At 41.7% G+C, this 15,171-nt stretch overlaps 1 protein-coding gene across 11 annotated transcripts in view; it reads right to left on the minus strand.

Moving 5' to 3' along the window:
• The window catches only part of Cacnb2 (calcium voltage-gated channel auxiliary subunit beta 2), a 341,467-nt gene that overhangs the window by 25,103 nt on the left and 301,193 nt on the right, over positions 1-15,171 (minus strand). For all 11 annotated transcript variants that reach the window (XM_032884175.1, XM_032884174.1, XM_032884171.1 and 8 more), the window contains 3 exons: positions 5,813-5,935; positions 3,988-4,124; positions 919-995 (listed from right to left, as the gene is read on the minus strand). In XM_032884175.1, coding sequence (XP_032740066.1) covers positions 919-995; positions 3,988-4,124; positions 5,813-5,935 — 337 coding nt within the window. The remainder of the gene's footprint in view (positions 1-918; positions 996-3,987; positions 4,125-5,812; positions 5,936-15,171) is intronic.

A 15,171-nucleotide genomic window follows, 5' to 3' on the forward strand; every position in this document is an offset into this window, starting at 1 on the left:
AACATGTGACTCCAAAAATTAAATATTATTTGACATGCACACTTAATTGTTCCCCAGTGCATGGGCAACTTTTAAGCATTTCACTAACACAAGTCAATGTTGCATTACCAGTAGAGGACAGAGAAGAGTTTTACTTAACTCCAGCAGGGATTTTATCACAATCTGATATAACCTTCTTTGATGCTAGGGCCCCCATACAGTCTTCAGAACCATCCTAAGATGGTCCTTTAGGTCTTTAAGGAATCTGTAAGGGCTAGAGAGGAATTCCTGCCCTTTCACATGTTCCTTCCCTTGTGTGTACATGGATTCCTGATTACTCCTCCATCAAGGCAGATGTATGCACCTCATTAACACTGCAAGGCCTTTGGTTTCTACTCTGAGCAAACTAGCTTGCTTTTAACCGTCAGTGGCTTTAAATTGTTGCAAGTTATATGTGTATAGTTTTTCCAACCAACATAGATACCAAATTGACATATTTTTCTGCCCAGATTTTGCTCACTTAAAAATATATATACTTTTGCTATTTACTTGATAAAAGGTGTCAACCTCCAGTAAGTGCATATAGAACTTCAAGTTTGCACATGATGCAAAGATGCTGGATTTATTAGACAAAATACAGCAAAATACACTGAAATTTAAATTCATGTAAAGCTTTGCTGTCCTTGTCATGTCACGGCAGGGACTAGGGTAAGCAATTAAATTACCACTGTTACTTCTATGAAAACTTAGAGCAAACACAGGCTACATTCTTGTTTGATATTTAATGCCAGAAAAAAATGTCCACATCACCCCTAATTTCATGGGGACCTTTTTATATCTGATGAATTTCCACATTTGCAGGTTTGTAAATTCATGCAACTAAAGAAGTTCCAGATAGCACGAGAGGCAAACTCTGGTCAGCACTGATGACCTACTCACCAGATGATGGAGGTGTCGATTTTCTGGAACTGGGTACTATGTCACCCAAACTGGATGATGAATTTCCTCCTGATTTACTGAAGTGAAGCAAAAACAGATTAAACCCAACAGTTGTTTCAGATGCTAAAACATTGTACTCCTGGATAAATGTTATAATTAATAAACTGTGTCTTTAGTGAACTTTTAAAAAATGTGTATTTGTTTAAAAGAAGCAAACAAGTCATTAACCAATAGAGATTCCTGTGGTACTCAAAACATTTTTGATGATAGTTTCTGTTTGGAAATTCAGGGTTTAATTTTTTTTCTTAATGTCCCTAAGAGGATGGGAAAGAGCTAGGGTATTTTCTCTGGCCCTCAAGTTCCAGTCACAGATCTTAGATGGCCAGAGAGGAGAGAGATCCTTTGCCTTTTCATTTGGAGGGTGTGGAGGCAAGGAGTAAGACCTCAAGGCTAACACCTAAATCATGTCTCCTCCCTTAGATCCAGTTCGTTTGGGTTAGCTTGATTATTTTAGAAGCTTAAGATTAAAAGTACAGCTTCCATGGCAACCTGCAAAAGAAAATCAATTGGGACAAAGCAATGTCCCAATTCACCAATCTTTAAGACAAACACAGATTGCAATATGAATTAACCAGAAGGCAATAGTGAACATTTTCCAAACAAGATTAACAAGCAGGATTCTACTTGGTTGAGTTGTGAAGATTATTCAACACTTCTGAAAGGGTCAAAGGAGAATCCTCTAAAAACATGCTTTGGAAGAAAATGTCAGAATGATATCTAATATATCGTATGCTAATTTTAAAAATAAAAACCTAAAAAAAAATCAAAGTTTAAAAAACCCTCCTCAACCATCAGACTCAAGTGTGATGGAGCATGTGCTTACGTGTCTTAGAACACTGGGGTTGATAGAATGGGTGGTTAGGGGTGTCATTCCTTAGCACATAAAAGTCCCAGAAACATGCGATTAGATTATGGATATCATGGAATTCAGGCAGTATGACTGTGCTCCCCTGTGTTCCTTGTCATGGATGAGCCAGTTGTACGAGAAAGAACCATGTGCCACCTAAGAGGCACTGTCACCCTAGCTCAACACTGCTGTGCAGGCTGCTCTGCCCTGGCTGGTTGAGTTTTTCCCCACTCATCTAGCATTTTAATAGATGAGGCAGAGGTCAGACACTTTGCTAAACAACCAGCAGGTGGGCTCTGTGTCTCCCTAAGAGTTCCAGTACTTCCACACCCCCAATAAGGACATGAGGGAGAGAACACAGCTATCAGAAAGTACAGCTTACAGAGTCGCTGTTGGCAAACACACAAGGATGCTTATTGCTAAGGCCCAGCACCGCCTTCCTGCAGCTTCCACCTTTTGCTTGGATTCCTCCATAGTCTAACTTTAGTTCAAGCACGGCTTCGCTCTTCGTATTCATGTTTTAATAGGCGGTATACTGGGGTGTGTAAAATTGTGACAGATGCTGCTAATAGTTAAAACAGTCAGAGGCAGATGTGACATGCACATGCCAAGTTCTTCAACTGTGCTCTGACATTAATGGCTTTGATATTTGTTAGTCGTTTTAAACATCTTTATTATTATGTGTGAGTGTTTCACCTACATATATGTAAATGCACCCACTGTGTGCAGTGTCCATGGAAGCCTGAAGAGGACATCTGATCCCCTGGGACTGAGGTTATAAACAGGTATTAGACACCATGTGGGTATTGAGAACTGAATATGGGTTCTCTGGAGGAGCAGCCATGACGTTACTAAACACAGAGTTGTCACTCTAGCTCCTGATCTTTGTCAGTCTGAAATTTGTGTGTATGTGTGTGTGCATGTATGTGTATATGTATATAATATACACATATATCTGCATATGCAAAATCCAGCCTTCTGAAATATGTTTTCTATATATATTTATACTCTATATGTATGTGTGCATGTGTATATACACATATATGTATATATACATATACATACACACTGACTTTGATTATGTCCTTAGAAAATATACAAAAGTGTGGGAAGGCAAATAAGTATAAATACTTGTGGAAGAGAGTGGATGCACTTAAACACATCTAAACCAAAGGCTGGTAGAGAAATGCAATGAAATAAAGTCAAAGAAAGAACATACAGTTCTAAAAGGAAGTAGCCCAGCTTTGTAGAATAAATTGCAAGACAGTAGGAGTGAGACAGTGATCAAGTTCTGGTTTTAATGAGACTATGTATCTTTAGTTTCACTCATCTGGTGATAGCAGGTGAAAAATACTTCCTAACACTAAAATTTTAGCACAAACCATGGAGTTTACATTAAACAAACAAGCAAATTGTAATGGAGTAAGACAGAAGCCCAGCCACCCACACGAAGATGAAGTCTTCCTCATCGCCCTCCTTCCGTCCACGTGAGAAGCACACTGTATTCTTTGCCTCAGCTATACTGGTTTCAGTATAAAATCCTCCCCTGGGTGAGAAACTCTCCTAATGAGTATCTCGGTGAAGTGAAGCCTCCCTCTACAAGCCTCCTAGGAAGGCACAATCAGAATAAGAGGTCTAGCCTATTGCATAACTTCCGCTAACTGCTATTCGTGAAGGCAATTTTAAGGTGTCTTTTTCTGTGCTTAACAGTTGGTAGAATTGAAAATTGGATCTCTCGGGTGAAAATGAAACGAAGAGACCACAGGAGCTGCTATTTGTCAGCGATGCCGGAGACGGAGATCCCTAAAGCCACATTGGGCAGCGACAGACAGACACCGGGATTAGTCACTGTGGCTGCTGCTTGCCGATGTTCAGCAAATGATTAGCACTTCAGAGTCTCCTCTGCGCTGGAGGCAAAATTGAATGCTTTGTGACCGCAGCTATTTTTATTAATGATCATAATTAATTTGATATTCTCTCAGATGGAATGAAAATCAGAAGCTGGGATGAAGTGATTTTTAAAAGGAACTGTGATGCTATCTATGAACGACGTCAGCATCTGCTCAATACACAATAAAGACCGCAGTACTCAGTGAGCAACAGGACAGAAGTGAGGGCATTGTCTATGTTTTTATATAAACAGCTGTTTTTTTCCCTCATACCTGGAGTAGAATTTCCCTTGCTTGGCTCTCTGTTCATGCTGTAGCCTCATGTTCTCTAGTTTGACCGGGCTTGGAATAAATCCGATTTCACAGCCTTCTTTAACCAGCCGTCCTATCCACCAGTCATTATTAAATTTCTACACACAAGATCCAAAGTATTAGAATCGGTACAGGAGGCTTAAAGATCAGAATTGACTTCTACATCAGCTGTTCTCATGGGAGGAAAACATGACAGTTAGAAGCATGCATCTAAGACCAAACATCAAGGAGCCCTTAGGTTTATGCGTTCAGCTCAGAAGAAATGGGTGCCCAGTTTGGTGTGCCCTGATAGCAGTCCAATAAAGACTGCGTTTCCTTGTGTTTCCCATTTCAGTGCTACCTTTGTGTCTAAGCTGAACTCCATAATAATTGGTCAGCATTCAAAGATGAATATGCCTAGCAAGAGACAATCAGAAGCTAGAAAGCCTTACAGAGCTCTTCCCCTTATGAAATTGGATTACTTCGAAGTATTAATATTGAGAGAGGGGTACTGAAATGTTCTTGAAATATTCCGTATCAGTAAAATGCACCTCTGCAGTTTTTTAATCATACAATAGAGCATACACATGTGGTTTTCCTGATGTGGATGCCCACAGCTTGTCTCTTGCAGGTGGATATGTATCTTGAAACTTCGGGATCTAATTTTATTTTCCTCAACTAAATCTATTCTCAGGCATTTCGCAGAATGCTCATGGGTTTTCTTTCCATAGTACAAAATGATCCCGCTCAAAATATTGGCATCAAGAAAAGTCTCTGTCTTAGTCTAACTTTGTTCCTGTGGATGATCACCTTGGTTTCTGAATGTGTTGCTTCCCCTTTTCCACGTCCTCTCTCACACCTTTGTCTAAGAGTTCTGCGTTGTGAGTGCACTAGCCTCCTTCACTGCACCAGCATGGGCCAGTTAATTTTCACACTCTCCCTGTGGGAATGCCTCCAACTCTAAATTCCCCTGTCCCCTCCCCCAAAAAGAGCTATGTGCACTCTAGGAAGAATGATTATGTCCGACAGAGCACACATGTGACATGTGGACACCAAACAAAATGTAATTAAGGCTGATTGCTGAATTTTTCCAATGTACAGACTGTCCTTGTCTGCTTAGGGGAACAGGCATTTTCTTGGCATCAGCTTTTTGTCTCTTGCTCTAATTCCCACCATTCCGTTCTGCTGTGGAAATGATGCCTCTCCGGTGGAAAGAAGCAAAAGAACCCTCCCGGGAGGCAGGCATAGCAGCGCACAATTGGAATCCCAGCACCCAGGTGAATGAAGTGCAGGGAGGGTGGGGAACAGGGAATTGTAGCAAATTTGAGGTCAGACTGGGCTAAAGTGAGTTGCAGAGCTTGGGTCACATAAAAGTTTCTAGGTCAACCTAGGCCACAGAATGAAATCTCGTCTGATTTAAAAAAAGAAAAGAAGAAGAAAAAAAGAAAAAACAAAAACAAAAAAATACTCTCTATACATGACTCCGACATCAGACATCAGGAAAAAAATCACATATAGTCAATCAAGGTAAATCATCAAGACATAAAAGGCAGGGCACACATAAAAATGGATCACTTGGCAAAATAGTTCCTAATTTCTGGGGCACAAAGCCCAAAGGGGCCTTGGCGATCCTGCTAGGAGCCTCTGACTCCTTTCCACATTAAAAGTTTATTTATATCGGAAAAGGCTCTGTGCTACTGATTTAGCTGTGTTATACAACGGCAGCTAGACCTAAGACCATTCACAGCACTGAGTAAGGGGGAGCTGAAGGCGAGAAATCACACGGAAAGAAACACATGTTCCTTACTTCCTTAACATGCAGAAAATCTTTTGCCTCGAATGAGATGGCCATGCCGGGCACCGGGACATCATCCTCCTGGGCTGCGCTGTACCTGACATTGGTCCGAACTGCAAATGCAACAGGTTTTGTCTGAAAAGAGATGGGAGGAAAGTGTAAGAAAAGGAATGGCAGTGGCTTTCTCCCTTAAGGACGAAGATATCCTCTAGCTCCGTTGGAAAAACTACTACTTCCCGTTGGTTCTTCGTAACACAGCAGCTTGTTAGTATTCTCAATGAACGGGATAGCTCTCAGCCACACCCACCCACTTCTAAACTAGAAGGAAAAAGCTATTCTCTTTGAAAGCACAGAGGGAAGAAAAGCAAAATACACGAGTGAAATATCCATTTACAAAATTACAGCAGCCAACAACCGCAAAACAGGACACATATACAAGGCCCGATTCTCTGGTTTGGGTGGGAGAAAGCAGAACCATAGAAACATCCTGAATATCCATTTCCATTAAGCAATAGTGATGTATTTCCCAGTGGTGCAATGTTTGAGACGGAAAAATAACTAGAGAATATATGCTTCAGCCTTAGCAGCTGTTATTCATGGCTGCAGGGAGTTGCGGAAGCATTGACCTTTTTATCCAACCATTTTTCCTCCTTGAGTTCACCCAGCCACTAAAGATAACATTCATTTAGTCATTCTTCACTTCTTGGTGCTTCTGAAAATCCTCAGATAAGTGTCTGTTCTCTATTGGCAATACATGCACACTCAGGAGATGGGTAGATTAAGGAGGCTGGTTTTTGTGGCAAGTATATTCTGAGACCAGTGGCTATTTTCCCTTCTTGTTTCCTCTCCGTTTCTGCAAGAGCAAACAGAAGCGAAGACACTCTGGCCTTCTAGAGGGCTCATGGGAAGGCAAAGCAGCAGAGAGTGGTTAAAGACTAGTACAAAAATCTGGGACACAGTGGGACCCAAGAGATACTCCAGACCTTGAGGGGAGCAAAGCTGGCTCAGCCCTGTAGACTGAAAATCAGGATGAGCTCTGAGACTGAGGTCAAGCTGCCCCTTTCCTACCCTCAGACTGACAGGCTTCCCGGGTTTATCAGAAAAGCTACATCAGGGTTGAAGATAAGGTGACAGGGAAGTTAAACTGTAAAGATGTGGGGCTAGTCCACAGCTCTGCCTGTTCATGCCTCTGCAGGGAGGGATGGGTATCATAGCCTTATATTTATATCCGTGTTTAGATTCAGGGTCATTAGGTATTAGGATACCAGATTGGCTGGGAACCAATGTGATCATTCCAGTGTCACAGAACTCTGTTAATGCTTTAAGGACTGTGTTCTCAGGCCAGTCTCATGGCTCCAGCATGTTATTTCTGAATCCTTTTCCAACTTGTTTTCCTTCTGTGAGGTATCTGAGGTAGGAGTGCATGATTCAGCCCAGTTTTGCTTTTTATGACCCTGTGCCGAGATACCACGTGGGCACATGCTACATCATGTAAAGTTGACTATGAACATGGCTGTGCTTCATCGCCTCCTTTAAGGCATGTAGAATTAAAAGCTTACTACAGATTACCTCATGGAGTAAACTCAGACAGATCACCGAATCAATAAACACCCCTTCACAAGACAGTAGCACCTCACTCTGCAGGCCATGGAGTAAAAGTGCTTTAAGAACATAGTTCTTAGTTACAATGTCTTTGGCCTATTTCCAATACTTAAGGGGACGAGAATCAGTTACAACTGTTAAAATCCTCCATTTTTTTTTTCTTCCAGGTGGCTCTCGTGCATGGCCAGTTATAAAATTTTGAAAGCAAGAGTTTGGGAATGTCTGCCCGCTGACAAGCGGCACGCTGGGAACTGTGCATAGACTGTGGCATGCCACTAAATGGCTAACAGCTGTTCTTCCCAAATGAAGAAGTAGGTTCCAAAAGCTTTCGGAGCAATCTGGCATGGTGGTTCACGTGGGTAACCCCAGCACTCGGAGAGCTTAGGCAGACTGAGAGTATGCTTGAAGTCAACCGAGGCTAGAGAGCAAGACCCACTTCATAGAAACAAAACGTGCCACAGCAAAGCTTGTCCCAGCTTGTACACAGTGGAGTCAGTGGACACGCCCAACCATCTCCCCACAAAGCAAAACAAAGCCCAGGAAATTTGAAGTGCTCTGTTCATGGCCATCTCAGGCTACTTGTCTGTGTGGAATGGTGAAGACCTGAAAATTATATACACAATGTTAAAAAATTGACCTGTGGAGCTACAGTGATGGCTCACTGGTTAAGAGCACTGGCTGCTCTTCCAAAGGTTCTGAGTTCAACTCCCAGCAATCACATGGTGGCTCACAACCATTTGTAATAGGATGCCCTCTTCTTTTGTGTCTAAAGAGAACGACAGTGTACTCACACATATTTTTTAAAAATGCCTTGTACTCCTACAACGCCCAGAAAAAGCCACGAGTCTACCTTGTTTCTCCCAGTAACTGAGCAGGGTCACAAGGGAAAACGACTGGTGTTCATTAGAAAAGTCACACACTTTCATACTGTTGTGCTTGAGTCGCCTTGGAATCTAGTCGATCAGTAGCAATGGTTAGCAACGAGTTTCATTTCCTTAGCTATATCTTTCTTTCGTATCTCTTTTTTTCTCCTTTTTCATGGCAGGGTTTTATGCAGTGGGAGTTGAGCGGCTAAAGTACTTGAGGCTTCATAGTTTCTATAGGTTCCATAGCTACTTAGGGACACCAGCAGGAAGGACATAGCTACTTCCATTCTGGGAAATGAGAGAGAGAGAGAGAGAGAGAGAGAGAGAGAGAGAGGAGAGGAAGGAGAGGAAAGGAAGGAAGGAAGGAAGGAAGGAAGGAAGGAGGAAGGAAGGAAGGAAGGAAAGAGAAAGAAAGAATGAAAGAAAGAAAAGAAAGAAAGCAAGCAAACAAGGAAAATTCCTTGTGATAATAAATTTTAAGGATTTTTATTAGCCTGAAAGTTATAGCTTTACTTTGTGAGTTGATTTTGTTTGTTTGTTTGAAGACTGATTCTCTGTGTACCTCTGCTGTGGCAGCCCGGGATGCCCTGGCTCACTGTGCTCCACAGAGTCCCTTAGATCTACACATTTCATCTGTATGCCTCAATTCTATTTCCGTACAGAGTTTTCATCAGTTTGTACTTTTCATCATGGACTTCTTCTGGAGATGAATACTCCTCCTTTCCAGGTGAGCCATACAGTCACCTGGACATGCTACTGAAGATCCAAGCCACTGGGTGTCACTACCACCCTATGTTCCTCCAATATAACGCTTGGCATAGAGACCCAAAAGGATCCCAGAACTGTCTCCTAACACTGCCCCAACTGTCCACCTTAAGATGTTTCTGCTGACTCCAGCCCTCTATCCCTCACCTTAGTTATATAATCTGTCTAGGGTCAGCCATTGACACATGTGTACAGAGAAAGTTAATCTAGCAGGCCACAGGGGATGGTCTTGGATAGCTGTGTGGCCACCAGAATTTTTATCTCTAAGGGATATTCTACTAGCTCTACAGGAGCTCCTGTGGAGGCCTGCCAGAGATGAGAAGGAGCCATCTCATGTCCTCACACCCTCCTGTAGGCACTAGGCTTCACTATCAGCAGTTATCACAAGTAGAAGCTAATACGTTACAAGCACTTTTGTTCACAAAGTAGAATGGACAGACCATCAGAGACTCACGATACTAGCTCCGGCTTTCTTCCCCATAGATGACTTAATGAGTTCATATTTAAAATAATAATTTCAATGAGTACCCCCCTGTTTACTTTAATTCTACTAAAGCATGCAGTTGCACAATACTATTCAATAGCCGAAGGGAATTCCCTGAAGACAAAAAGTCTCTAACCATGATTAGTATGCTTATTTAGATGCTCAAGTATAGACTTCTTTAGTTACTCTTACAAAGATACCTTATGTTAAATAGCAAAGCTTGCATTTTATTTAGAAAATACCAAATACTGTAAGATAAAATTTATACTTTCTGTTTTAATGGCTGTGAAGGGGTTGCTTTAAATATGAACCACTCCCAACTTGCTCTCTTTTAATACATTTAAAGAAAACTATAACCTAATTCCCATTAGGTGGGATGAAGAAAAGGAGAAGTTAAGGGGATGGAGAGTCATGGGTCAGTGGTTAAGAGCACTTGTTGCTTTTACAAATTGCCCAGGGTTGCTGCCCAGCACCCATACCGTGACTCACAACCATCTGTGATTCCAGATCCAAGAGGATGAAATGCCTTCTTCTGACCTCTGTTGACACCAGGTACACACACAGTCCAGGCCAAACACACACAACAAATACATGAATGGATTTTAAGAATTCAAGTTGTTGATTTTATCTGATGCAATATTCTGACAGAGATGATTCCTTAAGTAGTGTAATTTCAGGAAGTTTCTAAAGGCAGAGAAAAAGTAAACAGAGTAAGCATGGGGAAGGCTGGACAGCCAAAATAAAACATGATAAGAAAGCCTTGTCTGAATTCTCAATGACCCGTGAATCTTCCATCAGTCCAGCCGTTATCATAGATTAGAGAAGATTATTTGAACAGCAAGGGTGTATCAATGTACAGTATCTCTAAAGAGCACCTGCTCTCTAGAGTTTGTGTTCTACAGCAGAGTTTATGACAGGTGTGTCAAATCTTCTAATAGGCCAAGAAGGTGAAGACCAGAAACGTCTGTGACAGTGAAGTTTGGGACCCAGGGCTTGCTTCTACATGCTAAGACCCCAGAGGGAGACACCTGTTGACCCCAGACAGAAGACATAAACTAAGCAACAGAGCGGTCCGGACTCCAATGCAGAAAGATTCGAACACAAACACCTCAAGCTCTCTCTGTAGCTGCCTGTGTCTTCTGTGTACTTGTGCCTTCCAAATCTCAAATAAACAGCTTTATTATATTCTTCGCTTATACTTCCCCCACTTGCGTATCCTATTTCTTAGCTCCTTTCTCCCAATACTGCCTCTATCATATGTCAATCTCAAACACAAATAAAAGAGAAAATGTGGGATTATGTGGGGCTATCTCCTGAGACCCCCATCAGCATTTCTCCCTGAGGGGCCTCAGTCAAGAGAGTGGCCAGCAAACTCAGGCCTGTGGCACTGCCTATTCTTACCTTGGCCATCAGGTTTCCATCTGTATTTATCTCTCTCACAAGAATGGGAGGGGAGGATTTAAGTGGAATTAATAGCAGGGTGTCTTTAAACGACTGCCTGGCATTTAGACCATTATAAAATGTCTATTCTATGCTTAGTTAGAAAATTACACACTACAAAGAATTTCCAAAGAAGCCTTCTAAACAAATTCAAGAAAGGCCTATTCAGAGTCCTCTCTTACAAGCACAGGCAGCCACATTATGTGTTGTGGTAATTAGTAGCCATCATTTTATCCTCTGCTCAGCAGCTGTGGTCTTGGCTGAGTTCAATAAGCACTAGAGGTTAAAAGGTGTGCACATTTTGGGGTTGTTTTCTTTTCCTATTTCACTCTGAATGTTTCATTTTTCTTGAACCAAAAGAACTAAGACCATCTCCATGACTGAACCAAACATTTTGCAAAGAATAAATTATCACAGAAAATTATAAGTAGTCAGTTCCAAACATGTGAGCTTGTTCCATTGGCCTACTCTCTAGAAACAGAGAGAGCTTTTTTGATAGCCTGACTTCCCTGTTGTGAGCCTTTCTAAGGCAAGGCACTGTGGCTGGCAGACCCTCCGATAGAGAATGTGGGATGGGGTCCAAAGAAGTAAACAGCAATGAATGAACAAGCGGTGTTAAGAATTGAAGGGAGCTTAGTGTGACCAAGTTATCACTTAGATGTGTACAATTGAGCTATGAATCAATCAATCAGTCAATCAAACAAACAAACACTTATAGCATGAAGCAAGAGAGATAGTCCATTGGTTAAGAGCACTGGCTGCCCTTCCATAGGATCCAGGTCTGATTTACAGCACTCACATGGCAGCTTACAACCACTTATGCCTTTTTTCTGGTTTCCATAGGCACCAGAAATACACACCATATATAGATATGCATGCAGGCAACACATATACATGACACGTAAGTTTTAAAAAATATTATAATGTCTTTAAGGGTCGAATATGTCCCAAATAACCACGGAAGACATCTTTATTCTAGTCTTGGATAGTACAAATTCACCACAGCCTTCAGAAGGTACAATGTTAAAAATCGGCAGTTGTGAATGGTGGCACTCAGAACATCAAGACAGGAGGACCAAGTGTTCAGGGATACCCTGAGCTACAGTGTTTTGGATTTCCTCCAAAAAAATCAAAACCAAATCAAAGATATTGAACAAAGTACAAGTAAGAAATAAGCAAATATCCCTCTGGTTTCACCTTCAATTTACACGGAGCAGATCTGTGATGGTAAAAAATATGACTCAACTGGAAACAGATTTCTTTTTGCCAAGTGTTTTAAGAATACAAGAGATAAAAATAAGCTTAATTGGAATAGCTAACAAGAGAAATGACTATGCTCGGTAAATCATGTCCAGGTCTCAGCATTAAACACACACACACACACACACACACACACACACACACACACACACACACACACACACAGCTTCCTGACTCTATTTAGCTTGGTTTAGACATGTATGTATCTAGGGCTGGCCACTTGGAATGGGACAAGCTATGTGGAAGTTTCTCCCTGGATGCAACTCATTCTCCCTCTCTCAGAAGTCATGAACCTCCTGCTGCTCTTCCTCTAGGAGTGGAATTGTGTGGAATTTGATGTCGGAATTGGTAAGTCACCTGATATTGCCATTTCTGACATTTGTCCTGTTCAGGCAATCATACTGTTGAGACTTGATGGATGGCTTTCACCTAGTATGTCTAGGAAACACAATCTATTTATTAGTGGGTGTCCTGGGCATCTAACTTCACAGTCTTTCTACTCCCTCTTGCATGATTCTTGCTAAGCCCTGAGTTTAGAGCTTGCCTTGTAGATCTATCAGTTGGGGTTGGGTAGCCCACAGTCACTGGTTATCTGCGTTTTCATTACATGTGTATCTCTGTTATGGTTTCCTTCTGCTGAAAAAAAAAAAAGGAGCTTCTTTGATGAGTGAGAACGTACTAATCTGTGGATATCAGGGTAGGTATTTAGAAAAAAGACGTCATATTGGTTTAGTAAACAGACATTATATTGGAAGAGGTAGATTCTCCTCAAGGTTTTATGACTTTCCAGTCACCAGGAGATGATTAGGTAAGTTTATCGTATCAAGCATGACTTCCCTCCTACTGAGTGGGTCTTTAAGTCTCAGACAATTGTTGATTACCTCCACGAAGAAAGGGCCATGGTTCTACCACTGTGGATATCCTGCTGGTCCAGTTGTGGTGATTCATAGACTTGAGTAAGACTACACTACTGATCGCCTTTCTTTTTAGACAGCCTGAGTAGCACCTTCTGATAGTATGAGGTTTTCAAGTCAGTTCCAGCTTCATATGTCAAAGTTCTAGGTTTGAAGTGCATGGTGTTTCAGCAAAAGGACCTTACTCCCCAATTCTGGGAGGCAACCAAGGGCAGTGGCAGTAGCCCATATTCCTTGAACTCTCTTGCCCAACAACACAGGAGGAGTTTCTCCTCCATAGTAATGTTTTGTTTTTCGTTGGTCTATTGCTCTCAAAGTGATGCATCATCATCTCAAGGGATATAGCTTATTTAAACTATATATTATATTTAATTTTGGGGGAACAAAATATTTTAATATTAAAAAATCTAATTTTGCTATACGCACCTCTTAAATAACACTACAGACTTTTTTGGTCCCATCTGCCTCTGTGCCAAGCACCTTCTTGGCCATCCCCCTGCATGAGCCGCTTGAATGGTTGTGGATCCCCTCCATCTTGTTTGAGTGCAGGGAAGCACAGACATGATGTCCAGGGGGCAGACCTCAGAACAAGTATGATCAACAGTGATAGGTAGCATCATCCATCTGACTGTCTGAGACATGGTCTGTGTAGTGCCGCAGAGGACAGTCTGAAGGAGTAAGCAATCAGTCACACTGAGAAGCAGTCAAGGATGTCCGTCACATTGGCTTTCCTCCCCTCCCCCCACCTCTTGCTTTGGACTTCTGCCTGTTTTACAACCCTACATAAACCCTTTGCTTCTGCTTCTACTTTTTAGGGAACTGAGAAGTCATCTCAATGGCAAAATAAGCCATGCTAAGTATGGATAGCCCAGTAAAAAGGACACCCAGCAACATACCAACTACTTAAAAGGATACAGGTTAAAAACTGGACATTGAATATAACCCTATTGCTTTTTGTTCATTTATTTTACAAATGTGAATTTACTCTCTAAGATGTTGGTGAGATACTGAGTTTCCTTTTTAGGGGTTTGAGGGATTTGTGGTGGTTTGAATAAGCTTGGCCCAGGGAGTGGCACTGTTAAGAGGTATGGCCTTGTTGGAGTAGGTGTAGCTTTTTTGGAGGAAGTGTGCCATCATAGGAGTGGGCTTTGAGATTCTCCTTCTGGCTGCCTGAGAAACAGTCAGCCTTCGCTTGACTGCCTTCAGATCAAGATGTAGAACTCTTGGTTCCTCCAGTGCCACCCCTGCCTGGAGGCTGCCGTGTTTTCCACCTTAATGGTAATGGACTAAACTTCTGAATCTGTAAGGTAGCCCCACTTAAGTGTTTTTCCTTCTAAAAGCTGCGTTGGTAATGGTTTCTTTTCATAGCAATGGAAGCCCTAATTAAGACTGGGTTACTCTAATATAAATCATTCACTTTTGTAGGTAAACGTTACAGGGGAGATTCAGATGTATATGCTATGAAAAGTTTAACTGGGGGATTGAAGAGAGACTTCAGCGCTTAACTCGCTGTTCTTACAGAGAACCTGAGTATTCATAGCAGGTAGCTCACAACTATCTGTAATTATAGCCTCAAAAAATCTGACCCCTCTTTTGACGTCCATGAGCACCTGCACATGCATGCAACCCCTTCCCCACATACAAGAATGGAAATGTAAAAAAAAAAAAAAACCAACAACCTGAGAATAGAATATAAAATGCAAATGCCTTGTGACAAATGGGCAGTAAATAAAACTAAGTCTTATTTTAAAGTAAGAATTAGTAAAACTTTACAAGGGACCATGAAACCTGCTTTACATGTCTCTGAGATGCTACTGCATAGAATTAGAGACTAAGCCAAAAGGAATGACATCTAAATTCTTACAAAAAAAGGCTGCGATCTCTTTTGGTGATGACCTACAACATGTACTTTAATAAAAAGAGCGTGCATGCGCGCACACGCGTGCGCACACACACACACACACACACACACACACACACACACTCACCTAAACAAGAAAGCCCTGAGCTTATTATGTGTGTACTGGTATGTGTACAAAT

This window comes from Rattus rattus, chromosome 14, assembly GCF_011064425.1.
Source record: "Rattus rattus isolate New Zealand chromosome 14, Rrattus_CSIRO_v1, whole genome shotgun sequence".
In the NCBI taxonomy this organism is placed as follows: Eukaryota; Metazoa; Chordata; class Mammalia; order Rodentia; family Muridae; genus Rattus; species Rattus rattus.